A 26608-nucleotide genomic window follows, 5' to 3' on the forward strand; every position below is an offset into this window, starting at 1 on the left:
TCCAGTCTGGGCGTGTCTTCAGTGGTTCTGAATCGTACATAATGTATCACCATGTTTTCTGATTTCAGTCCTCTCTGCAGCACCCCTAATTGACTGGGCAGATGGGGCTCTATTTGAGTGTATCTGAATAAACATATGCTTGGTTTGTATTCTCTACTGTCTGACCGACTCTTCATTTGTTATGGAAGGCTGAGAGGTGGTCGCAAGTGGTCCTAATCGGGTCACTTCCTTCAGTTCCATATGAGGGTATTCCAGTATTTACTCAAAGACCAGTAGTCTCAGAAACAGGACCGTTGGAACAAAAAGCTAATTCTGACAGTACCGGCAAATCAATCTCTTGTGTGGTGGTGCAGGTGGAGAAATCTTACAGGTAGTTCCATTCCAGCAATAAACACCACTATAGACAATTGTCAAAGATGCTTCAGTGATAAATGGGGAGCATATCAAGAGAATTTATCAGTCCAGGGTCAATGGAAGGAGAAAGAAACATTCTCTCACATCATCAGCTACCTGGAAACATGAACACCACATCGAGCGCTCAAAACTTTTCTGCCACTGCTGAAATCTGACATCTTGAGTTATACACACAACACCACAGTGAGATACTACCTGAAGAAGCAAGACCTCTTTCACAAGAGAGATAAACAATTTGGTATTTGCAAGAGGTCTCACATTGAAGGAGGTGCACACTCCCAGAACACTAAACCAACAAACATACTTCCCCAGCTGATTTTATGAAAATGACCTCGAATTGTCCTAGGTGACGCAATTGTGCACGACATCTTTGCGCAGTTGGAGAACCCGATCCATAGATCTGCTCACTACAGCTTAAAACAGAAAAATGCTGAGACTTCTTGCCCAGGGTTCTAGAGCAAAGCCTTTTAATAGAATGTTCAAAGAGATTTTTGTATACCAGTACAACCATTCCACTTATTCAAGTAGTTCTGTTGAAATTACTCAAAACTCTATTGAAAATTATACTGATAACTCCAAAATGGTAGAGGCAGTGGTGGTACCCGGACCTTCCTTGCAAACAGAATCTTCTCCACAGACTTCAGGTGCAATTTCAGCTTGCCAATATCTTCACTGGATTTGGCAGCATGGCTTCTAAAGTCCGATGATATGGACATTTAAATCATACACCTGCTTGTATTGGGATTCTAAATCAATGGCGTAACAAAACCTTAGGGGGCCCCCCTGCAAAGTACGTGGAGGGGCCCCACCTCCGGACTCACTTAGGAGCTCTTGAACCAGGTTACTGTGCTGAGGAATCCTCCTGGAGCTCGGGGCCCCCCGCATGGCTGGGCTTTTGTTCATGCCACTGTTCTAAAGGAGGGGAAATACCTTTCAACAAGTACATATTATGCAATGACGTGAAATTGGTTCTTCTAATGGTGCCAAAATAATGGCCGTGTTCCCGTCTCATGTCAATAGAATATCATCATTCCTTACCTTGTATACCTATTCCAGGTAAAATTACAATTCTCTTACATCAAGGCTCATCTTGCTGCAGTTGCAGCGTGTAGGAAGACATCAGATCAGATTCAGACAAGATACCTGTAGTGAAACACTTCCTGGAAGGTCTAAAAAAGTGTTCCCCCTTGCCCCTCTATAAGAACATCATCACCATCTTAGGAACTCTCTGGTTTTATCTAGAGCAATGTGTCTTCCTTTTGAGTCCCTTCACTGGGCTATAAGCATTTGCCATGGAAAACCTGCTTTTTTGATGGCTGTATAATCCGCTTGTAGAGTTAGTGAAATCCAGGTGTTGTTACTGGTAGAACCATGCACAGTATTTCTTGCAAATTGGGTGGTCATGAAGACAGATCCATCTTTCTACCCAAAGACGTTAAGGAATTTCATATGACTCAGACAATCCTATTACCTGCATGCTTTCCCAATCAATCCACTCCAGCAGGGTGATATCTCCATTCCTTTGATGTTAGATTGATAAGGAGATAAAATGAAACGCTCAGGAAATCCAATAAACTTTTTATTGATTTATGTGCACATGTGTCTGGGCTTGGCTACATCTACCCTCATTTAACTAGGGGGAAGTGGACGCAAATGTCCCCTTAGAAGATCTCTAAAAAACTGAAACTTGAACATCGGTGCACGCGTTAACAAAGCACTGCTGCCTACATTTGGATACACAAGCAGACACTAAAATAGGTCAATCCACCTTAAAGAATTTGTTTGGCTAATAATGAGCTACTTAGAAATACTGTTACTTATTCTTTAAAAATTATCCTTTATGTGCCCAGGAGACGAAAAGAAGACTTCTAATATCTTCTGACACTCTTCTAACATTTATGACTATTGATTAAGATTCTATATTGTAGAAGAAATGGTTATTTACTTATAGTTGAAGTCCTGTTTCTGCATTGCAAAAATCTTCATGGTTTATGACATCAAGTGTTTGTGGGCCATGGCTAATTTAGAGGATAGTCTCAAGACAGGCAATAGGTCAGATGAAGCGATCACTAAAGTGCAAAATTGTGATCTGTCAGCTCCTACCTATTTTGCTCAACTTTATATGAGCCTCCGTTTTGTACAGAAAACTAATTTTCATAACGACTGTGAATCGAAGGCTTAATTTTGCTAAAGAGACTGCTATGATGTTAAGCTTTTTTGTTTTATACCTACTGTAGCTGAAGTGCTTTGGGCCGAGGTGATGTTTCAGGCATGTGAAGGTGTTTAATCTCTAGTAAAAGCCCAATTTTATGTTTTCCAGTGCTGTGGACTGAAAAAAGTGCTTTCTGACAGTGGAACTACAATTGCTGCTCTTTAAATAAAGGAGAATAAAACTTGCCCTGAAGCTCTCATTGACCCTGATAACGTGAGGTCTTTCTTTCATGCTACTTGGGGAAATAAGCATTATTTCAAGCAGCCAAATTGTGTTTAATTGCCCTCTTTCTAAATACATTTGTCTAGTAACATATTATTCATAATCAGTCGTCCAGGGGTTTTGCCATATCTCTTCCAGCCTTTCTTTATGCCTGTTTCTTCCTCCTACACTCATCATATGAATGTCATTTACCACACCTTTAAACAAAAGAGAATATTTTGAGTCCTAGTTTTCTGAATAACAGGCAACAAACGTCATGCTATACCCAAATATCAATTTTCTGGAAGTCTTTAATATCGACTGGGATACAACTGCAAAACATTTAATTCTATCAAAGCACTATTGCAGCTAGTTGAGCTATACCAGCGGTCTCTAATCTTTTCTGTAATAGGAGCTACTTATGTTATATGAAAATCATCCCAAGCTACTAATATTATTAGTGTGCTAACGGTGGTGGTAACTGTGATCACGTCAGAGAAGATTACATTCGTGGGCACTTTAAAATATGCTACCAGCAGTGATCTTCTCATTGCATCAGGCAGGGTTCCCAGCAGTAATGTCAAAAAGCCTTTATGAATTTGGAATGTCTGCTATGGTTATTACGTGACGGCTATAACTGCATTGCCCTGGCACCCAATGTAATAATGTTAGTAATAAGTCTCCACACAGATAAATTCAACCTAGCAAAAGATTCTAGTATAGTAGTCAAGACTACACAGTAAAGAGCTACATACAATTATCTGGAGAGTTACCAGTACCTTACAAGGTACTCATTGGAGAAGCTCGATCTATACCAACTGATGATATGCCCACAACACATGAAGAGATACATACTTGTGCTCTTCTTATGAAGTCCATCACTAGTCAAATGATCACCACAGCTGGAAATTGAGTGATCGGACAATTTCCCAGTATCATTCCAACTCTTTATCCCTCACAGTTGCATAATGGGTAAAGTTCCAGCATAAAGAGTCTTGAAACACCCACTTAAAATCCTATATGTATTGTAGCACTTTAAGAGCATTTTATTCTTAAATTGTTACTGTGCACTCCCTTAACTACTGCCAAGAACATACTCACCAAATACATTGAGATAATAACGGCAACATTCTACTTACTTGCTCCAGTCAAATGAGAACACCTATGTAGGTAATCAAACCGACCTGGGTTCTCATATTAACTGAATTGCAAAGGGAAGTAATTCACATTACAGAAAATGCTTGGAGAGCGACAAAAGCCCCCATCCTTCAAATGAACCTAAAATCACTTTGGAAAAAATAAAAACAAGCCATTGTGGCAGCAGAGCTAAATTCTTTCATGAGCAAGTGGAGAAATCCTACAACCTCTCTGTGGTGATGCTTAGAATTGTATGAGGTAACTGTGATGCAATAGAGTCACAGCTAGGAATGGATTCCAAAGTAAACCAGTACTGAAATGTAATCCTGGAGGTTGCTGTATCTTTTATCTACTCCAAATAATAAACCATCTTTAAACTCAATCTTGGAGTGAATTACTACAAATTGGCGGCGAGTGATCTTGTGCAGAGGACAAGAGGCCAACCTTCACCTCTGGAACGCCACTAATTTTAAAATTAGTGCTATTGGAGAATTTTCCTGCTTTGTCTTCATCAACTGTAAGTCTACCGTTTTTCCCTCATTAAGGATATATATGGGGACAAGTGGAGCAAAGTAAATGGACATAGTGTTGAAGAAGAATTTATCTTTTAATACTGTGGCAACTGCCAGATGAATGTCTTTCTTCAAGTCTTAAAACAAGTACATCGCTTATTATTCTTAAATACGAGTTACTGGAGAGAATAATTTAATTGGATATTTCTGTACAACAGGAGTCATTGGAAAGAATAATTTGACTATTGAAAGTATACACAAAAAAAGAAAAAAAACTCAACAACCGAGGGGCGAGAACGACCAATTAAAGCAAATAGATGCCTATTATGCTGGATTTCTAATTCTTGTGGAAATATTAAAATGTTTGGCATTGAAATTGTGCAAAGGGCTTTTGTTTTTGAAAAGTAAACAAAGTCTGCTGATATGTCAACGTTGAAAGATTACGACCGGAGCGCGTGTATGCATTCGGACATAAACAAGAGTCAAGGGTTGCCGAGTACGAGATTCTTTAGAAAGAATACAGAGTAAAGGGGCATGTGTACAGTCAAGCGTGAAGTATACGAAGACAATAAAAGTGTGTGCCATCGTGTGCTGCCTGTCATATGCCTGCAGTAGTAAAACATTACCTTGCGTTGTTCCAACCACATTTGAATTGTTTCGTTTAATGGGTACTAGCGCACGCAAGGAAAACAACGCGTGTATTTCTTATTATTTAAATAAGCGCATGCAAGGAAAACGACGCGTGCGTTTATTATTTAAATAATTACTGCACGGAAACGGAGCAAAGCGTAGGTTCGATATTTCAATGACGACAAGTGCCCGTAAAAGCGATTAACATTTAGAAATCTAATCCAAATCTAATCTTATGCCGTCAAGTGAATAAATATAAAACGTACCTGAGATTTTTATCTATCTGAGGAGATTGAGAGTTCTCGGAGTATCTGCCCCTGTGAGAGTTAAAAGAAAGGAAGGACTGTTCTTGTAAGAGTAAGAGTTGAAAGGAAGGAAGGACTGTTCTTGTTTCCTGTGAGAGAAATAAACAACAGACCAAACAACCAACTAAATTTAATTAAAGAAACAAACAACAGATCATTCAAATCAACTAGAATTTAAACAAAAGAAGAAATATATATTAATTATTTTAGTTAATTGTTTTAATGGATTATTTTAATTAATGAAAACATGTAGATCAAAGGGAGGCGTGCAATTAACCAGTGTGAAAGAAGTAGAAAAGAAGGAAGATGAAAGTGAAGAATTATTCTTGACTATAGATGGAATAGAATTAGATAAACACCAAATGGCGGAAACAGCAAAGAAAGGTGATGTAGAGATCATCTCGAACATTGATAACAATGGTATGAACTTAAAAATGGAGAGTACAGAGAGACTGGAAAAGCCTCATTGTGAAATCACTGTGGGAAATGTAGTATTAAAACTACTAGCCGATTCTGGTAGTCTATTCCCCCTTATTTCAAAGGAGACTTTTCAAGAGAAACTGAATGGAAAAATGAGTGAACTTTCATCTCTAGATGTAAAGGCTGTTGCATATGGAGGTTCAAAGATTAATATCTTAGGGATGCAGTGGATGAGCATCGTCTTTATGAAGAACGGAGTCTATGGAAGGATTTATGTCACTGATGAGGGGTCGAATTTGCTAGGATGGAGACATCAAAAAGACTTAAATATTATACTCAATCCAAATGCAGTAGAACCTGTAATGGCCATTGAAACTAATGTGGGAGAAATGCTTGCTAAGGTTAATGTGAATAATGGTGGGGTGAGATGCTAATGGAGAAGTACTCTCGTGTGTTTTCTGAAAATTTGGGTATGTTGAAGGGATTTACACATCGTATTGTTTTAAAGAGTAATGCTAAACCTGTTGTGCATAAAGTAAGAACAATACCTCACATGATGAAGGAACCACTCCAGAAAGAATTGGAAAAACTGTTACAAGCCAAGGTTATTGAACCAATTGAATCGTCTGAATGGTTATCTCCAATTGTCGTTGTTCCGAAGGATGCAAAAAAATGTGTTTGTGTATTGACTTGAGAGATCTTAACAGAAACATTTGGGTAGATAGGCAACCCTTTCCGAAAATTGGGGAAATGCTAAGTGTGATGGGTGGGGGATGTGTTTTTAGTGTGTTAAACATGTCCTCATCTTATCATCAGATAAATTTACATCCTGAGTCACGGCATTTGACTTCATTTGTGACACCTGTAGGAGCATTTCGATACTGTAGGATGCCTTTCGGGTTGGCATCAGCTTCTGCTGTATTCCAACGGGTAATGCAGAATATATTCAAAGGTATGGAGAGGATAATGTGTTTCCAGGATGACATAATGATTGTGGGAAGATCATTTGAAGAGCATGATGTGCTTAGGGAGGAGGTTTTACAGAGAATTGACAGATGTGGTTTAACGATAAAGAAAGAAAAATGTCAAATAAGATTGGGGTAGTTAATTATCTTGGACATCAAATATCAGCTGAAGGAATAAAACCAAAGAGTGGTATTGTGAAGGCAATTAAGGAAGCACCTTGTCCCACCAATAAGGAGCAATTGAAATCTTTCCTGGGGCTTGCTGAATACTGTTCAAAGTTTGTTCCTAAATTCACAGATTTGGTGGAACCAATGAGACTCTTATTAAAGAAAGGAGTCGCGTTTGAATGGAATTCGGATTGTGGAAGGGCATCTAGCAATGTGAAGGATTGACTTTCTAGAGCACCATCGATAGGACACTTTGATCCAAAAAGGAAATCCATTTTGGTTAGTGATGCAAGTAATGTAGGGATTGGTGCTGTTTTGTTGCAGATGTCAGAAGGAAATGAAAAGATTATTGGATTTGCTTCTAGAAGGTTACAATGCAAGGTGCATAGAAAAGTTATTCAACAATAGAAAAAGAAGCGCTTGCATGTTGTTGGGGAATAGCACATTTTAGGTATTACTTGTGGGGAATACCTTTTGTGGTTAAAACAGACCATAAGCCCTTAGTTCACATTTTCAAGGGTGGTCGTGGATTGCATGGTAGTATGACTCCTCGGATATCTAGGTGATTATTATCCGTCCTAGATTATAATTTTGTTGTTGAGTATGTGCGTAGAAACAAAAATGTGATTGCTGACTGTCTTTCCAGGATGCCAGTAGAGGATGACTCTTGTATGGAAATCTTGGAAGATTTCGTTGTGGAGGTGAACACTGAATTTGCCATAAATCAAGATGAATGGAGGAAGGCCATAGAGACAGATGATGAGTACAAGGGGTTGAGAGAACTCATCATGAACTGTTGGAGTGATCCTGCTGTGATGCATAAACATAAACAATATTTACCGGTGAAAGATGAATTGAGTTTGCAGGGAGATAAGGTTTTGAGGAGGAGTAGGATTGTTCCTCCAGTTTTGTTGAGACCAGGAATATTAAGAATTGTACATGAGGGACACCTAGGTAGGAGTTTGACCAAGCGGAGATTGAGAGAGTCATTTTGGTGGCCTGAAATGGACAAAGACGTGGAGGATTTGGTGAAGGAATGTCATGCATGCAGTAATAGCGACAAAGTAAAGATCACAAGGAAACCTCCTTTGAAGTGCATAGAGTTACCAAAAAGACCATGGGAGAAACTGGCATTGGATATATTAGGCCCAATTGAGAAATTAGGTAGTAGTAACCAGTATTTGGTATTGTTGGTAGATTACCATAGCAAATGGTTTACATGTAAATCCATGGGTGAGGTAACTACAGGTAATGTGATAACATTTCTCAAGGAAGTCTTTTTAGAAGAAGGGGTGCCAAAGACACTGGTGACGGATAATGGAGTTCAATTAGTTTCATCAGGAATGAGTAGTTATTTAAATAGTCTTGGAATTTATCATAACAAAGTTGCTTTATTCCATCCACAGGCAAATGGCCTCGTGGAAAGAGTAAATCGTATTGTAATGGAATCTATTCAGCTTTCATTAGCGAATGGTTTATCCTGGAAGAATGAGTTAAGGAGGATGATGTGGGGTCATAGAATTACACCTCACACAGTAACGGACATTTCTCCTTTTGTTGCCTTAAAAGGAAGGGAACCTGGAACTAAGGACTCTCCGAAGTGGTTGCAAGAGAAAAATCAGATCTGGGTTGATAGAGAAAGGATGAGGTCAAGAGTGCTGGAAAGTCAGTGGCATAACAAAATTGGGTTTGATCATAGAAAAGCTGTTAAGGAGTTAGTCTTTGGGGAAGGTGATTGGGTGGTGATAAGAAGGTTTGGGCTTGTAAAAAAAGGGGAGAGTAAGTTTTCTCAACCCCATAAAGTGATATCTGTGAATGGTTCTGTGGCCCTACTTGATGATGGTAAGAAATGGAGTGTGGGAGATTTGTGTAAGGTATCTCATTTATAAGTCTCATGTTTTTTTAAATCTTAGTATTTTATGTATGTTCAATGGTTCGTTATTACTTCTCAATTTTGCAATGTGTTATGTACTTTAAATATTTTGTTTAATTATTTCTATAAGCGGGAAGATATGTGGTGATACTTAGAACTGTATGAGGTAACTGTGATGCAATAGAGTCACAGCTAGGACAGGATTCCAAAGTAAACCAGTACTGAAATGTAATGCTGGAGGTTGCTGTATCTTTTATCTACTCCAATTAATAAACCATCTTTAAACTCAATCTTGGAGTGAATTACTACACTCTCAGGGGATCTATTTCACTTTATACACACCAAACTCGCTCCTGCATCAAAATCAGTGCCACTCACTCTCAGGGTCAAAGGAACCAATGTTCTTACCATTGGAAACATTTGTGCAATCAAAGACTCCAATCTCCTGTGACCCATTTCCAAGAGCAATTCTATCCCAAAATTTCTATACAGAAGTCCTACTTGGAATCTTTATACCTAGAGGGGCTCACTAACATAGTTTGGGACCTCAAGCCTCATCAAAGAAAACTTTGCCATCTTTGCTGTGATATGCAATATACTTATAGCCCTCTGCTAAGGGCTATACGGGTTGTTAAAGGTCCTGAACCAGAGTCAGAGGGCCTTTAACAACTGGTGTAGCCCGAGGCAGATGACCATAAGGCTATTAAAACATTCCACCCATTAAGGGCAGAATGTTCTTAATTAAAAAGGGAGAAACGTGAAGACAGACATTGGAGCTCTGGACTTATATCAGCCATAATAAGTATGAGCCACTCCATTGTCTTCAGTAGAGTTTTCAACATTCCAAAGTTATAATGAAATAATAAATTCCCCTCTCTCTCAGGTGATATCCTGGAACTCTCTAAAATGTGGCCACATTACAACCTTCATGGCTAGGCACAGCCTGTGAGGAATGTGTGTCTTTTTAACTGCTCACATAAAATCGGGAAACCTACCTTGTTAACTATCAGGTTTCCATGCGGGCTGTAGCATTTAAACAGCTAAGCTAAAAATCTTGGGTGATGTTTACTGGAGTGACTTTTGCATCCTGGCAGTGTTTAGATTTCATGATGACATTCAACATGGTTGACCATGGGAGTCTACTGTGGATCTTGGAACATCTGATGAGAATTTCAACTTCTTCCTTTCAAGGAGATTCCACTAATTAAAAATTGGCAGTCACACCTCAAGCTCCTCCGTAGTATCCTGTGGCATTCCTTGGGTTTCTTATGAGGAATGCATGTTAATCACCTTGTACAGCCTGTCTCAGTTCTGGATAAAGGCAGAGAATGTTGTAGAACAAAATTATGAGGTTTAGTTTGGCCAATTTAACTGTCCAGCACAGCATTCTTTTTGAAGTTATCGGGCCCGCGGGGATAATGCCATCAGCAGATGCTTTTTTGATGACTCCACAAACAGCTCAGACAGTAAAGTCAGGTTTTTTAAACAGTTTCTGTGAATGTTTTGCTGTCACCTCATTATTAGTTTCTAATTTGAAATATAATTAAGTTTCACCTATTCTTTATCTAACCTTTGCATTCTGTAGGAGCAGAACCAGTTAAGATGGTATATATTGATCCACCACTTCCAAAAAAAGAGTTGAGTGTGAGAGAGAAGAACCAAATGTTTCATGAAGTTCCTTTTGAATTCTGGATGACTAAAACTAAATTTGCCCAGACACCTGTAATGCATCTTGACCACTTAAAAAATGAACAGGTGAGTCACTGTAATGTACATATTTTCAGTTTCTCACTTTACTGAGCTTTTTATCTTTTCAGAAACCCTTGTTATGCACACAGAGTTTTTAAAATGTGTTTGTTGTTCAAGTTTATTTGATTTAGTTCTCATCTGACAACCACAAATATTCAATACATAATATACAATTTTAAACAGTTTAGGTAAAAGAAAGGTTTTCATTCTAATACACAGTTAAAATAGGTTTTAAAAATGTATATAAATTGTAGCAGACAAACTAATTTGGCGGAGCCTTACATAGTGTGATCATTTCCTGTACAGAGTTAATTCTACATTTTATATAAATTGGTTGTAAAAACCTTTTTCTTGCCTTTACCACTGTCTCATTTGGGCAAGTGAACAACAAATGTTCCAAGTCTTGCTCCCCACCATTTCACAAATTACAAAGAATACTTGATTTTTCTTTTGGTAGCCACTTATATGTAAAAGATTTTAAAGGAAGTATCCCAAATCGATGCAGTACAATTGATCTTCTAACCCCATGCTTTAAATTAAAATTAATATACTGTTGTTTTTTCTTAAAAACCATAGTTTCTGCAAATATGTTATATAACGACAATTTAGCGCAGTGTTGAGAGTCGAGATCAAAGCTGAGTCTTGGAGTAAAGTGTTTTAAAAAGAGCTTCAGCTGAGCTGGAGTCCATGACTGTAACAAATTAATATTAACATTAGATAACTTAAAAGCAGTTAAAAGATTCCTTGAAACAATATGTTTTGCAGATTCTTTTTCTAATGACTCTGTTTTAAGTAGAGATCGAACCGTTCCTTCTTCAGTATGGAGGAGGTTATATGCCCATCTGATGATATTGGTAATTCCTCTGGCATAGGAGCTGATTAATGAGAACTCGAGGCGGAGAGCTTGTACCGGTACAGCTTGAGACAGTTTTGTTAGTTTCCGCAAGATCTTCCCTTCTTTTAGGTCTAGATAGTTCCATTGACTTATTGGGATGTATTCAAAAGCATATGACAGCACTGGTGGAATCTTGGCGCTGTATGCCTGAAGTAGTGAAGAAAATGTTCTTTGTCCAGTTGAAGCATATAAGCGTGAAAGTGCCCCCACATGAACGTCGGATTTACGAGTCAGGATCTGAGTATGGAGCCCATTTTGTAGAGACTTTGTGAAGATTCGACCTAAATAGGTATACTCTTTTGTCACTTCCAACGTTTTTCCTCCTAGAGTCCAGTTGAATTTGGCACTCTGTTTCCTTCCTGAAAACTGAACTATTTTTGTTTTTGCGATGTTCGGTATTAAATAGTTTTCCTCCGTATAATTGTGGAGTGCTTGCAGGCTTCTTTGCAGGCCAAATGGTGTAAGGTCTAAAATGATTACATCGTCTGCATACATCATGGTGTGAATTTTGTGGAGGCTAATTTTATGTGGAAAGTTGCAGATCTGTTTAAAACATTCAGGCAGATCACTGAGGTAAAGGGAAAACAATGGGGCAGTAAGAAGGCATCTTTGCCTAAGGCCGTTTGTGGTCGGGATAGGGCTTGTGAGACCCTTTTCCCTCCCCATTTGAACCTGACACCAGGTTCCGTAATGTAATGAAGTTATTATATGGAGTAATTTATTCGGGATAACCATTTTGCTGAGTTTTCTCCAAAGTGTTCCTCTATCCACTCTACCGAATGCGGTGGTAAAGTCAATGAAAGCAGCATATACAACCTGGGATTTTATAGCCACATATTTGTCTTAGATGGTTTGCAACACCGCAATATTGTCAGTGACCGAGTGCTTTGGTCTGAATCCGGCTTGATATAGGGGGATTAGTCCTGATGAAAAAGCCCAGTCCTTAAGGTGGTCTAATACTGCTGCTGTGAAAATCTTTCCTGTTGCATCTAGAAGGGCTATTTGCCTATAGTTGCCAGGATGCAGCCTTGAACCCTTTTTGTGTATAGGTATTACAATGTTCCCCTTCCAAGATTTGGGGATTTCCCCGGTGGCAAAGATGTGGTTAAAAAGGGGAGATAACATCTTGCTCCATGCTTTAGGATTGCATTGGAGGACCTTGATCGGGATTTGGTCAGGACCCGTTGCTCCCGTCGTTCTCGCATTTTTTATATATAGCTCAATTAAAAAGGGACTTGGTGCTCCGATATTTAAAGATTTTACTTCTGGATTTCTAGCCAGATTATTAGAAATTTCTGAATTAGTATTTAGTTTATATAGATTGGCAAGGTATGATTCCCATTCTGCCGGAGGCACCTGGATGGCTTGTAATGTTTTTTTCGTGCCCGTTTCTTTAGCAATTATATTCCAATAGGCGCGTTGGTTATTTTGTTTTGCTGCTATCTGAATGTCTACCCAGTTTTTATCCTGGGTTATTCCCTTGTTTTTTGCCTTTTCTCTCCTGCGTTGATTTTTCAATTTGTTAATTTCTAGCTGTTTTGATACAGAGCATTCAAGAAACTGCAATCTTATCAATTTATTTAATTGTTTTGTATTTGTAACTAATTTTGGTTTTTCATATTGATTCTTTGTTGGACCCCGTTGTTTGAGCTTTTCCTGTAGTTTTTGTAATAACTTTATAATGACCATTTCGAAGTTTATTATCGAATTTATAGAGTGAATTATATGTACTAGTTGCGTTGTATTGATTATGGTATCAATTTTATTGAATGTTACTGAATTCCATTGAATCCGTCTTTGGGCCTGATTCACCAAAACTGTGCTATGAATATACATAATATGGCTTGAAAAAGAAAGTCGTGTCTTCCACTCTGTATCTGCGTGCAGGATAGCATGGTCACTGCCATGTACAAAATTGATTTTGAGGTGTGAAACTGTTCCGAACAGATCCGAGCTACAAATCATGTAGTCCAGGAGTGAGGAGCTACAATTCCCTTGTCTTGTATTTGATGTGGGAATATCTCCTTCAATATTACCATTTAGTATTATTCCACTTATCAATGGAAGTGAGGCTAATAGAATTTTCCCTCTCTTATCTGCTTTGTTTTCTTTGGGAAATAGTGGAATGGAGATTGCCAGGGCCTCTTCTTTGTGCCAGTTTGCCCATTTTTGAAGTAGCTCATTTGATATTTTCTGGACAGTTTTTTGTTATTTCAGCCATCTGCAATATTCCAAGAAGAGATAGTCAAGCCTGTGTTAAACGGAAGATTTATTATCCTTGAGTTGTTTGTTACTGTTCAGAATCTCCGAGATCCAGGCCCATGAGTAATCCCTCGTTGTTATATCCCTCTTAGGAGTATTTTCACTCCAAATTCCTCTTTCACCATTCTTTATGGAGACAAATATATTTTCTACATAGAGGTCTGGGGGAATGTTCGTGGCATTAAGGCTTTGATTCAGTCGCTGCATTTTAAAAGATTCTTCTGTTATTTCTATCTTTTGGACTTCGCGATTTAAAACTGGAATCAAATCCTAGCCGTGTTTGTGGAGAGTCTCACTCTCCTTTACTATAATTCCTGGTGTTACTGGAGATCAGAATTCTACAATCGCTGTTGTTGTGTTAGTTTTTTCCAGGAACGTAAGTAGTTTTATTTCATTTCTCTGAAGCAGACTGATAATTCGGTCGCGGTTAAGTGGAGCATCAACTGAAGGGAAAAGATCTGTGATTTCCAGATGACTTGGCCTAATTTCCTCTACTTGTGGGTTCTTTTTCCCGATGGTGAAAAGTTCTTTTTGGGATATCCCTTAATGCCGGGGTCATAGGTCTGTGATCTACTAATGAGAAACTTGTCACCTTTGGATTAAGTTTGTTAAGTTGGTTAGTATTGACTCTTTGTATATTAACTGACAAATTCGGCTCTTTTACCTTCGAGTTCTGAGCCATTTCTAACCTTTCCTCTATCTATTGATCGGGTTGGGGTAGGGGAAATGTTCTGGAACCTTGTTTTACGGGCTTTCTTTTTCTCGATCCTTCTTAGTGCCTTTCTCCTTTTCAATTTGATCTTCTTTTGTTTTCTTTTGCTATTTGGAATTTCTGGGCTCTGTGAAGCGTTGGTAGATAGCCCAGTAGCAGCTGTTGCTTTAGAATGTGGAGTTACTGGACTGCTCAAATTCAATTGTGGTTTAGTTTTTATTTTTGTAAAAAATGGATAATATGCTATAGGCAGTTGATGAGTCTCTGATTTATAATCCTCCTTGAAAAGTTTTCTGAGTGAATATATCTGGTTATGATCCTGTTTGTCCTTAGATTCCTTAGGTAATTTCCTTCCAGTTTGAGTTGTGATTTCTTTCTTCAGTGGGGAAAGAACTTTGATAATTTCACCTTTTGGTTTAGGAGGATTTTCCTCTTTACATTTCCCACAAACTCCTGCTATTAGTGTTGATTTTAATTGCTCTTTCTTCCTTTTTTTCTCCACTAGATATTTTAGCATTCCTAATTGGGTATCGAGCATTTGATCGGAATTTTCCCATATATTCCCTAAATGAGTAAGAACTGATTCCAGAATACTTTGCAAAGTGAACAGAGATTTGGATACTTTGGTGTAATTATTAAAGAGTCCTGTAGTTTTAAAAAGAGAAAAATCTGGTGATTTATCAAGGGATCCCTCTAGATCAGATGGTTTTTGTGGAGTACCATTCTGAACATTCTGTGGCTCCTTTTGGGTTCCAGTGTGGAATATCAAATCTTTGATATTAATATCTGGGCAAGTGACGTTGTACTCTTGAGATTGCTGTATTTGGAATGATTCCGGTGTTTTTGATTCCGATACAGTAAGGTTAGTAATTGACTCAGCCAGGTCTATCGGGGTACTTTTTTTGGGAACCTCTGGTGTTCTTTGATTTCGGATTTGGGTTTGATCGTTGGATTGTATTCCATTCTTTCCAGCCTGATTGTTCCCTTTTTTATGGGCTATCTGATGATCTTTTTGTAATTGCCCCTGTTAATCTGAGCTTAGTTTTGCGAAGTATTTTTTTATTCCGGGGATCGATACAGACTTTCCTGCTCTTGTCATCTTCCCAGCGCTCTTTCTAGTTGCCTCTTCTGTTCCCATCCTCTTCATAAAGATAGTTCTTGATCTTAATTTTTTATTTATATTTATAAGCCATTAGAGTGCAGAGGATAACTTACTGTGATTTTAATCGTGCTGGTTATGCTGAGGGGGTACTACCTGGTAGATCGTGACCAGCCGTGCACTTAATCCTACTGTTCCCTGCTGTCCCCCTACTTTTTGTGATCGGGCGGGGTCGTAGCAGTAGACAGTAGTGCACTCTTTGCTAAGCCGACAAGATCCAACGTTAGAGAAATATCCTTGGCCAATACCAGCCAACACAGCCAGAGAGGTGTAGCTTCAAAGCGCCAATGCACCAGCGCGCCGCTCATGCAACACCGGAACTAGCGCCAAGTTTCCACTCCCTAACTCACTGCTTTTTATGCGGTTTTACGGTTTTTACAGACACTAGTCATTAATCATTAGTTAGTTGATTACTGAACTGCAATTACTGCTGGATATTCCTACTGCTCAAGCGTCCTGGTAATTAAAGCCTGTCTCCAACTTAGGTTTAAGCCACAACCAGGGCCTTGATAGGCCCTATAGTAAATACAGATGGCCACTTAGATGTGATTAGAGGCAGATGCCAGTGGGAAGCTTCATCCACCGCAACCTCCTTGTTCACATGGACCACCGTCTCCTGTACTCACGGCCTCACCTCACAGCCCTCACGGCGTCTTCACGGCGTCCTCGCTCCACTGCTGCTGCTCCTTTGCTACTGTCAAAAATGAATTGCGGCTCCTGCCACGTAAGAAGGCAATTTGCAGCTTTCTGCCGCACTCTGCAATGTTTTTACGGCTCCTGCCCCGATGAGAAGCCCACACGGCCTCTGCCGCACCAGGCAAGTGATCCGCGGCTCACAGGAAGGCAACTCGCGGCTCCCGCCGCACAGGAGAGCAATTAGCACCTCCTGCCGCACTGGAAGGCAACTCACGGCTCTCCGCCGCGCTCAGCAATGCCCTACGGCTCCTGTCTCATTGGGAGGCACTCGCGGCTCCTGCAGCTCAAGGGAGAGAGCACTCTACCACATGCGAGCGAATCGCAAACAACAGCAGCAGTAGTTCTGGCGTCTGTCGTCACTTCCGATTCCGACGCTCAGCACTCCATATGAATAGAACTGGCACGAGAAACACAGCCATCTGTCTGTGTTTGTTGTTTATTTTACATTTTTATTAAGCCTTACTTCACAAAGAAAGTGACAGCACGCGGTCTATAGAAAATTTTGAGAAATGGAAAAAGCTTAAAACTAAACAGCAGGAAGATCAGTCTTAGAAGGCAAAACAAAGTGGTGGGAGAGATACCCCAAAAAAGGAATGAGTTGAATAGAAAATGCTAGGGATGAGGGCAAAGAATAGATTAAAGACAGGATAGACTGGATCATTCATTGTAGTATAGACAAGTGGAAGTTGGGGGTGGGATGAGAAAGCATGGGAGAGAAAGGATGACGTGTGTAATGAGTGGCTAAGTTAGTTGAGTGGGAAGACCGATGGAATGAGGAAAATTAGTTACTGGTCAAAATATAATACAAAAAGTTGCATGTTTCTCAGTGCATCTCAATTCTGGCAGAGTTCCTCTGACTGGGGTGCTGCTCTTTAGATTGATTGTAGTGCTGCAGCATTAAGCCTGAATTAGTCTTCAGTTGGAGTCTCTTCATCCTGAAATTTACATGGAGGAGCAGACATATAATTTTTGTTACAGTTTAGGAGATTTAATTATGATGCATCCTAACTTGAATTAAGTTATCGCCACAGGGAGAACAAATGTAGTTTTCGAAGAAAGGAAATTATGTAGGTAAATCTTTTTTTTCCAAGGCAAATTTCTGGATTTAAAGTGTAGAGTTGCTCTGAGTAGTTCTAGGTTGGCTTTCATCACTCCTAGAAGGGTGGCATTCTCATAGTTAACATGATAGATTGGCAATGCTTTTGCCACAAGGTAGAAGTCTTAATGTTAGCGACATCGTTTTAGGTTTTTACTGATTGAAGAGACAATCGGGAGGGTTTACCAGTGTGTTGAAAGTGAGCATGTGGTTTAACGGGAATATATCCAGGATAAAGAAACTTTAAGATTTTACTTCGGGGCAAGAGAAGGTGTGACTCTTGATTTGTTCAGGATAGTCAAGCAATGCTGAACGATTTTGGCTTTATTTTGATTAGCAACTAGGCCAATAAGTGATGGGCTATACCCAGTGGTGCAGGCGAAGTTTCCTCAGGCAGTGTACATATCTTGATTTGTGAAGATTTTTAAATTGATATGGGTGCCATACACATATTGGTGTCTTGAAGAACCTGTTTTTTCTATTGTTAATCTCAGTAAATTGATATAGACTAATTAACATTGGAGCTGAAACCTCCTTGGGTACTCCACATGTTACTGGGGTGGTGTGGCCCATCATACCTAGTTGTTTAGAAAATAACTACACCAAGTGAGTACCATATCTTCAAATTCAATATAGTGTTCAAGGATGTATTTGAGTTTTCGATGTTCAAAGGCTGCAGAAAAAGTCAAGACGTCATGTGTCTGCGTTGTTTGGGATGGTGGATATCTCATTGAGAATGTTAATAGCTCTGGGTTCCTTGCAACAGAATTGCAGAACATTGAGTAATAGATGGTAAAAGAAGTTTGCTCAGTGAATGCGCTGAATTGTTCAGCCACGCATTTCTTAATTACTTAGGCCTCCCAGGCTAGATTGTTGATTGGTTTGAAGTTGGTGATTTAGTTGGGCCAGCATGAAGTTTCTTTAGAGGTGGTGTGAATGGGTCAATTTTGGTGAGTTGGGGAGATTACAATTTTTAAGTATGAGTTGACAGTAGGCCAAAATGATGCGATTGAAATAAAATGTGGGTTTTCTGTACATTACAACTTTGGTGAGGAATTTCTCTGAAATTCCCTGGAGCCTAATCTAGGGTTGGAGATTGAAGATAGTCTATTATCCTCTTTCAAGTTAAAATCAATGGAAATGTATCACCTGATGAGTGATACGGCAAAACTTTCTTTGTATTTGTACGAGGATGGCGAAAGGGGATGGTTGCTTTGAATTGATGTTGATAACTTACAATAGTTCTTTTGGCCTGGTGTGAGAGGCCTGAATTTTGTTTTGCTGAAAATAATCCTTCGAAAGGAACGTGTCAATTGTCTTTTTTTTTCCTTGCAGCTGTTAGATTGAAGAGCTTAGGTGTGGTTTTAGTTGATCTCCATTTTTTCCAGTTAATAGAGTTCCTTTATCTTGAGAAAATGGTCTCTAGAGAACCAGAGATTGTCCATAGCAAAAGACTGTTTTGTTTTTGTGTTTTTTGAGGTGTTCTCGTAAATGGCACTTCATTGAGTTGGAAATATTTCAACGTTTTTTCAGTGACATGGTTAAGTGATTTTTTTAAAACGATCTTGAGCAATTTCAGTTGTGTGAGTACCTGTGAACATGGAAGTGTGCAATGGGACTACCAGTGGGCAGACCACTCCACTTCTAGTGATGTGTAACAACTTATTTTGATTTGGTCCGGTATAACTACATTGAGGATTTTTACATTGGTATGTGTGGGAAGCTGAGCATTGTTCAAGTGCAAGCTGCTGAAATAGATATTGGTAATATACCTGGCATTGACATCTTTTTTGCTTGCCCTCATTGAAGGATGAACTTAACTCCACTTGGTGGCAGTAAAGTACTTGTAGGAGGATACTTAATGAGAAGATATAGAGTTTCAGTAAGAAATTAGTTTCTTGCTGCTGCTAGAGTTTCATAAGAAAAACAGTTAAACATGTTAATTTTGTTTTGCATGAAAGTGTAATTCTATTAGTTAAAGCAATTTTCATCCTGGGGTTTTGTCTCTTATCCGATGATAAACAATAAACATCTGTTATTTTAGTGCCAAGAGACCCAAGGTATGGGTGAAGATGCACTTTGCAAATATTCATTATGCTATGATGGAATGGCTTAGGTAACCAAAATATCTGGATTGAGTTAAGAATATACATTTAGCTAGTATTCAGTGAGGTGATAGGAAGTCAACATGAAGTCAGTGATAGCATCAGAAGTAATATAATGTGTTTTTGCTGATCTGCAATTGTGTAGAATTTCCTTAATAGTGGTGTGAGGTTGTTTTAGATGGAAGATAATTGGAGTCTTTCTTAATTGATTTGAGGTGGTGGAGTTTCATGGCTCTGTCTGACTTCCATTTAATAGTCCTGCGCCTATCTCGTTTAAGCATACTTTGTTAGTTTAGGCAGACACATTATCTATGAGCAGGTATGCATGTCTGGATTAATCTGATAAGCATGTCTTTAGGAAGACCTCTTTTATGGTCATTCTATCTGAGAATAAATGTTGGGTTTTGGGTTAGGATGCTTCTCTTGTGTCGAAAAGAATCCTAGCTGAAAGAAACAGTTAGTTATAGATTCCTTACCTTAGAATTACCCCCAGGCTTCAGACTGGATCCAGAAAATGTTTTGTCAGCAATACCCCTGAACATCGGAAGGTGGCGTCGGTCGACTCTGCGTTCGTCGTGGTCGCCGGGATGAGGTCGCGGTAGCTACTTAGACACCGCCCTCGCACGCTGACGTCAGTTCTTTATTTTTCCGCGCCAGCAAGCGCAGATCTGGAGAGAGCGGTATCCCCAGTCAATTTTTGACTGAACTTTTTTTTTAACTTTTGTTGACTTCGTTGTAGTTAGTCCTTCGACTCCTGGTGTATGAGGGATGCAGGTTCCTGTACCCAACTCATGTCGGTGATGGATCTGCACCGCGTTTGCCTCTACTGCCTGGAGCGCGACCACGACTCCAAGTCATGCTCCGACTGCCGGACCATGGCCCGAAGTCTTTGCGGGAGCGGTCCCGAAAGGTACTCTAGGACCGGCAGTCGGCTCCGCGCTGCTCGAGATTCCGATCATGGAGGAGGTCGAGGGACCGGTCGCGGAGGCACCACCACTCTTCGTCGAAGTCTTAGCACACGGGGTCAGGTAAGTCGAAGCACAAAAAGAAGTCGAAGAAGCATCGTCACTCTTTGACTTCTCCCCGTCCGTCGGTCGAGCCTACGAGGGATGCGGGTGGTGCCCCTCCCACAGGCTCCACGTGTGGAGCCTGCTGGGTCAACCCCGGGTTTCCCTCCCTTCCCGGGACCCGGTGCGACCCTACCCAGCTTCGGTGTTTCTACGAAGCGATGCAAGCCATCTTCGGGCAGCCCGACTCTGCGTGCGCGCCTTCGGGCCCTGTGGACTCGCTTGGGGGCCCTGGGTCTTCAGCGGCTTCGGCCCCGGCGCCACAGGGTCCCCTTGGATCCAGGCCTGGATCCGTATCGGTGCCGGTCGACCTCGTTACACCTCCCCCGGTGCTGATTCCACCGGCAACACGTCCGCCACCAGCGTCTGCTGTGTCCCCAGCCGATGTCGATTCCAGATCCGGCGCAGACGGGTACTTTTGTGCCCCTGTTCTACCCTGGCTCTTTGAGACCATATTGGCAGCCAGAAGAGGGTAAGGAGGACTGGGAGGGGTCTGGAGACTCCTTGACAGACCAGATGGAATATGAGCAGGACTTGAGAGAGGAACTGGGGGATGCCAGTGGTTTGGATACCTCACCAGACCTTGGCATGTTGTCTCCTCCGACCGTGGCTATGGAGGAGGGAGCGTCATACACGGTGGTGTTGTGTAGGGCGGCTGAGGCTCTCCACCTCGAGCTACCTGCGGTGGCGGTCAGGACTATCCTCCTGACAGAGGTGTTTCAAGCGGCAGCGAGCTCTTCCGAGTCCCTGCTGCCGTTTAATGAATCCCTGATTGACATCCTTTTGGGCACTTGGTCCAGGCCCAACACAGGGCCTCCTGTGGACAGGATGATTGCCTGATGCCACTGCCTGGCCCCAGGTGTCCCCACTTTCCTTTCCCAACAACCGACCCCTGAGAGCTTGGTAGTCCAATCCTCTACGTCCAGGGGCGCATTTCCAACCGCACCCCCCGGAAAGGGAATCCAAAAAGCTGGATCATCATGGGAAGAAAAGGTTTTCTTCCTCCGGCTTGGGACTGCGGTCGGTAAACACTGCATGTCTATTGGGCACAAGTGCTTCCTCAGTGCCCGCAGGAGGCCCGGGCCGTGCTCTCTCGAGCGGTTGCTGAAGGGAGAGACACAGCATAGTTTACGATCGGTTGTGGGCTGGATACCGCCAACGCACTTGGCAGAAAAATTGGCACGTCAGTAGCCCTTCGGTGCTACGCCTGGTTGCGTTCAATTGGTTTCTCAGGGGATGTCCAATCCACACTTATGGACTTGCCCTTTGATGGCCGTCGCCCTTTCAGCGACAAGGCAGACAATGCGCTACAGTGCTTTAAGGGGTCTCGTGCCAGGTCCTTGGGCTTCTCCACCACCCGCCCTGCACAGTCTGCCTTTCGCCCCTTTCGTGGCTACGGAAAGGGGTGTCCCACTATGTCCCGCCCTGAGCCAAAGGCCGGCGCAGGCTGTTCAGCCCCAGCATGGCCGGGGATGTGGGAACGACCGCCGTGGTCCTGGGGGCCAGCGAGTGGGTCAGTCCCACACAGCCCCCTCTGCAACAGCCTCCAAACTCTCCTAATCCGACCTTTCAGGGCCACCAAACGCCAGTGGGCAGCAGGATCCGCCATCACCTCTCCCACTGATGCACCATCACGTTGGACAGGTGGGTTTTGCAAATAGTCAAAAGGGGCTACTCCCTCCCCTTCGAGACTGCCCCTCCCCCATGCCACCTCAGTACCATCACATGTTGGAGGATCACCTGGCCCTTCTCCAACAGGAAGTTTCGGCACTCTTGGCCAAGGGTGCCATTGAGCGTGTTCCTGCCTCAGAAGTAGGTCGTGGTTGCTATTCCCACTATTTTTTGGTACCCAAGAAGGACAAAGGCCTGCGTCCTATCTTGGATCTCAGGAACGTCGACCGCTTCCTCCGGAAGGAGAAGTTCAAAATGTTGACGCTTGCTCAGGTCTTGTCTGCCCTCGACCCTGGAGAATGGAAGGTAGCGTTGGACTTGCAGGACGATTACTTTCACATCCCCGTCCTGCCGGTCCACTGGCGTTACCTGCGGTTCACGGTAGGCCAGAAGCACTTTCAGTTTACCATGCTCCCCTTTGGCCTTACCAGCGCCTCTCGGGTGTTCACGAAAGTGATGGCAGTGGTCACAGTTCATCTGCGCAGATCAGGGGTTCCAGTCTTCCCCTATCTCGACGACTGGCTGTTGAAGGAGGGAATGCCCCAAACTGTCGTCTCCCACCTCCAGACTACAACCGACCTCCTGCATTCGCTTGAGTTCTCCATCAACGTGCCGAAGTCACACCTGACTCCCTCTCAGAAGTTCCTCATCATGGGAGCGGTTCTGGACTTGACCCAGTTTAGTGTTTATACTCCCTAACAGCGAGTCTGGGGTTTTCGGGCTGTGATTCTGATCTTTCAGCTTCTATCCCGGGTTTCGGTCAGGGTGACCCTGAGTCTGCTAAGCCTCATGCCAGGTGGCATATGTGGGCTTTGCATTGGGACCTGAAGTTCCAGTGGGCGCAGCATCAGGAGAATTTGTCTGATAGTGCCCAGATCTCAGAGGGCACTGCACGACAATTGCAGTGGTGGCTCATGAACCAGGATTGGGTCAACGGCAGATTCCTCTACTTTCCCCAACTAGAACACACAGTGGTGATAGAGGCCACATGAGAGAGGCGAAGATTAGAGGCCTCTGGTCTCTGGTGGAGTCTGAGCTCCACATCAACCTTCTGGCGCTTCGGGGATCCGTCTTGCACTCAAAGCATCCCTTCCCTCTGTCCTGGGAAGAGTAGTGCAGGTGTTCACGGACAACACCACCACCATGTGGTACTGCAACAAACAGGGCGGGGGTTGTGGACCCTATGTCAAGATGCCCTCGCCCCTGGACATGGCTGGAACTTCAGGGCATATCTCTGGTGGTTCAACACCTGACAGGTTCACTGAACGCCAGGGCGGACAAACTCGTCGCAAGGTCAGGCTGTTGTACACTAATGCCCAGGCGCTAGTACAGACTGGTCGAAGCTTATCGACGGCTTACGAGCCAGGTTGTAGAAGTAGACCCCCCTTCTCCTCAATGATATTTGCTTTGGCAGGGCAGCCATTCGCCGGGATCCTGAGAATAGAAGGACACGTACAGGGAATTCCCCAGTATAGTATGGAGTATGTTATTTCTCTTTATGCGTCCAGTATACTTTTGTATCTCTACAGTGCTACACATGTTCATCCCCTGTGTCTCAGGAATGGGTTCAGGCCTTTTCCGTGTTGCCTAGATTAGGCAGCAAGTAGGAGCTCCATATGTTCAAATTCTTGGCTGTAAAAATTTACCACAAAGAGGTGGGTGTCAGATATGGGAGCATAGCTGGTGTGCTGAGTGCAATAAAAAGTGACGCACAATACATTTGCCTATAATGGCAGGGATCACCCTGTCCAAAATGGTGATACTCCATTTTACTAACCTTTCAATGTAACTCCCCCACTGATGATTAAAAGTTATGAATACGGTACTTTAAGAACTGATTTGGGAACGCCAGATGTTTCTTCCAATGCAGAGCTGGCACAAGATGTAAATAGTGGACCCTTAAACCCACTCTTTGCTACACTCCTGAACCTGGGGCAGACTACAGGAGGACTGCCTTGTACACCAGCTGCTTTGAGAGGATAACATTCAGCAATTATATTTTTATTTAATGATCGTAGGTCTGCACACAATCTGATCTCTCCATATTTCTTTTGTGCAATAACAATACTCGAAACTCACTCTGAGTATATAACTGAAGAAATAATGTTTTCTTCACACAACCTGTTAAGCATTTTGTTTAGAACTGGAGCCATCACAGTTTAAAAACAATGTCATGTGAAAAAACCTGAATACAACCAGCCTCATCTCTCAAAACAAAAGAATTCTTCCAATCCTATTTAAATTTTAAGAATCGGCATCATTTATCACACACATTAAAGAATTTAAAGACTTCTTACCCTGACTACTGGTATTTAATGACTGTAGGAAGCGGTCTCTTTATATAGTGTACTAAAACGAAGTACACTTTGCAGAGAGTCGAGTGGGTCCCCGATTGGTTTACAGAGGCAAAAGTAGATGATACTAATGCACACTTTTGTGGTAGTGTAGGCGATCAGTTAGGCTTATCAGAGGGTAGGGCTAAGCATTTATTGTACTCAGATAGGCAATAATGAGTCACACACTCAAAGAATAAATCTGAGACCAATTTAGGAAAATAACACTTCTTTTTATACACCATCCGGGTTTTACCGGGAGCAAGGTGCTGGCGAGGCTGGTAGCTGGCGCGCTACATACAAGGGAGTCCACCAGAAAATAGGCTGCACTGAGGGACTTGCGGGCAAGTCCAAGGGCTTGCAAACAGGAGCTGAGGTCACAAGGGTCTTGGAGCACAGAGGCACAGCCAGTTAATTGGGACCCAGGCCAGGGGGGCTTGGAGCAGAGTGGTTAGATTGACTGGGCTGGTGCTCAAAGATGCACCTCGTGGTCAGGGACAAGCAGCTGAAAGAGGAGATATCATGGCTGCTGGGCCACTCTTAGTAAGAAAGAAATGCCCAGCATTGTCCCTGCCCACTGATAGTGGCTGAGGTGCCTGGATCCCAAGGTAAGAAGCTCTTAGCATTTCCACCATTGGACCTCGAGGCCCTAGCATCGTCAATGGCAGCTGTTAAATCTGGCTCGCCGGAAGACCCCTGTCCTCCCAAGATGTTCAGAATGACCTTCCTGTGGTGGGGGTGAGCTGCTATTACTTCTTAACTCCTCCCTGGCAGCAGGGAAAGTACCACGCAGATTTAAGAAAGCTATGGTAAGCCCATTATTGAAGAAGGCTGGGGCAGACCCCAAAAACCTAAAGAATTTTGTCCAGTATCTAGGTTACCTCTTCCAGCTAAAATTACAGAACGGAATCCTTGCAGAATTTATGGAGGAGCACCATTGCTCCATGCTCGCCAGGCAGGTTTTTGGGCCCATCTCAATACGGAACTGGTGATGCTTTCGGTACTGGATGATCTCAGGCTGGCGGCTGAAAGTCCTCTGTGCTGATCCTATTGGATTTTACAGCCGCATTCGACACGGCTGACTATCAAGTGCTCATGGACCAATTACAGGTGCAGGGTATTACAGGGTCCGTTCTTCGGTGGATTTCTTCGTTCCTGAAGGACCGATCACAGAAGGTACAGCTGGGTGGCTATGTTTCTAGAGAAAAAGAACTTCTGTGTGGGGTTCCCCAGGGATCTGCTGTTTCCCCACTTCTGTTCAATATCTAACTCCATCCTTTGGTGGCGGCACTTAACACAGCTGGACTGCCAACTATTTAATTATGCAGATGACACCCAGCTGATCCTGCAGATTGATCACTCTAGGCAAGCACAGTTGAACGCGCAGAACATCCTTAGGTTTACGGTGAACTGGATGATGGCTAATTCTCTCAAAGTGAGTCCAGACAAGACAGAGGTTTTGGCAAACACCACTGACAATAAACCTTGGATGGATGGTTTTTGACCTCCAGAGTAAGGCGTTACCCCGGAACCCCAGAATATGTGTCTGTTGTGAAGTGCCTTGGCATTAAATTGGACAAGAATCTGGCAATGACCGGGCAGATGACGACAGTGGTGGGAAGCTACATGGCCCTACTTATGCAGCATCTTCAATTGGTGCCTCTTCTATTCTTCTCAACGATGTGAACAGTGGTGGCAGCACTGATTTTGTTGCAGATGGACTATCGCAATGCTTTATACGTTGGCGTCCCGGACAAGCTGCTGAATAAGCGCCCAGTAGTCAAAAATGACGCTGCAAGATTATTATATAATTTACCTAGACGGGCGCATGCCTCCACTATTGCAACAATTGCACTGGTTCCCATTAAAGCAGACGACCAGGTTCCAGAGCTTATGCATTGCACATAAGACCCTGTATGGGACGGTACCTGCGTTCATCAAGGACCGTCCAAGGCGATATGTACCGCGACGCTGTCTTCGTTCCTCTGAGGTAATTTTGCTGACCCGTCCATGTTTTAACAAATCG

At 42.3% G+C, this 26608-nt stretch overlaps 1 protein-coding gene across 3 annotated transcripts in view; it reads left to right on the top strand.

Moving 5' to 3' along the window:
* The window catches only part of ICE2 (interactor of little elongation complex ELL subunit 2), an 825537-nt gene that overhangs the window by 500465 nt on the left and 298464 nt on the right, over window positions 1-26608 (top strand). For all 3 annotated transcript variants that reach the window (XM_085648299.1, XM_085648300.1, XM_085648301.1), the window contains one exon: window positions 10423-10592. In XM_085648299.1, the coding sequence (XP_085504425.1) occupies window positions 10423-10592 (170 nt within the window). The remainder of the gene's footprint in view (window positions 1-10422; window positions 10593-26608) is intronic.

Source organism: Triturus cristatus, chromosome 3_2, assembly GCF_964204655.1.
Source record: "Triturus cristatus chromosome 3_2, aTriCri1.1, whole genome shotgun sequence".
NCBI lineage: Eukaryota > Metazoa > Chordata > Amphibia > Caudata > Salamandridae > Triturus > Triturus cristatus.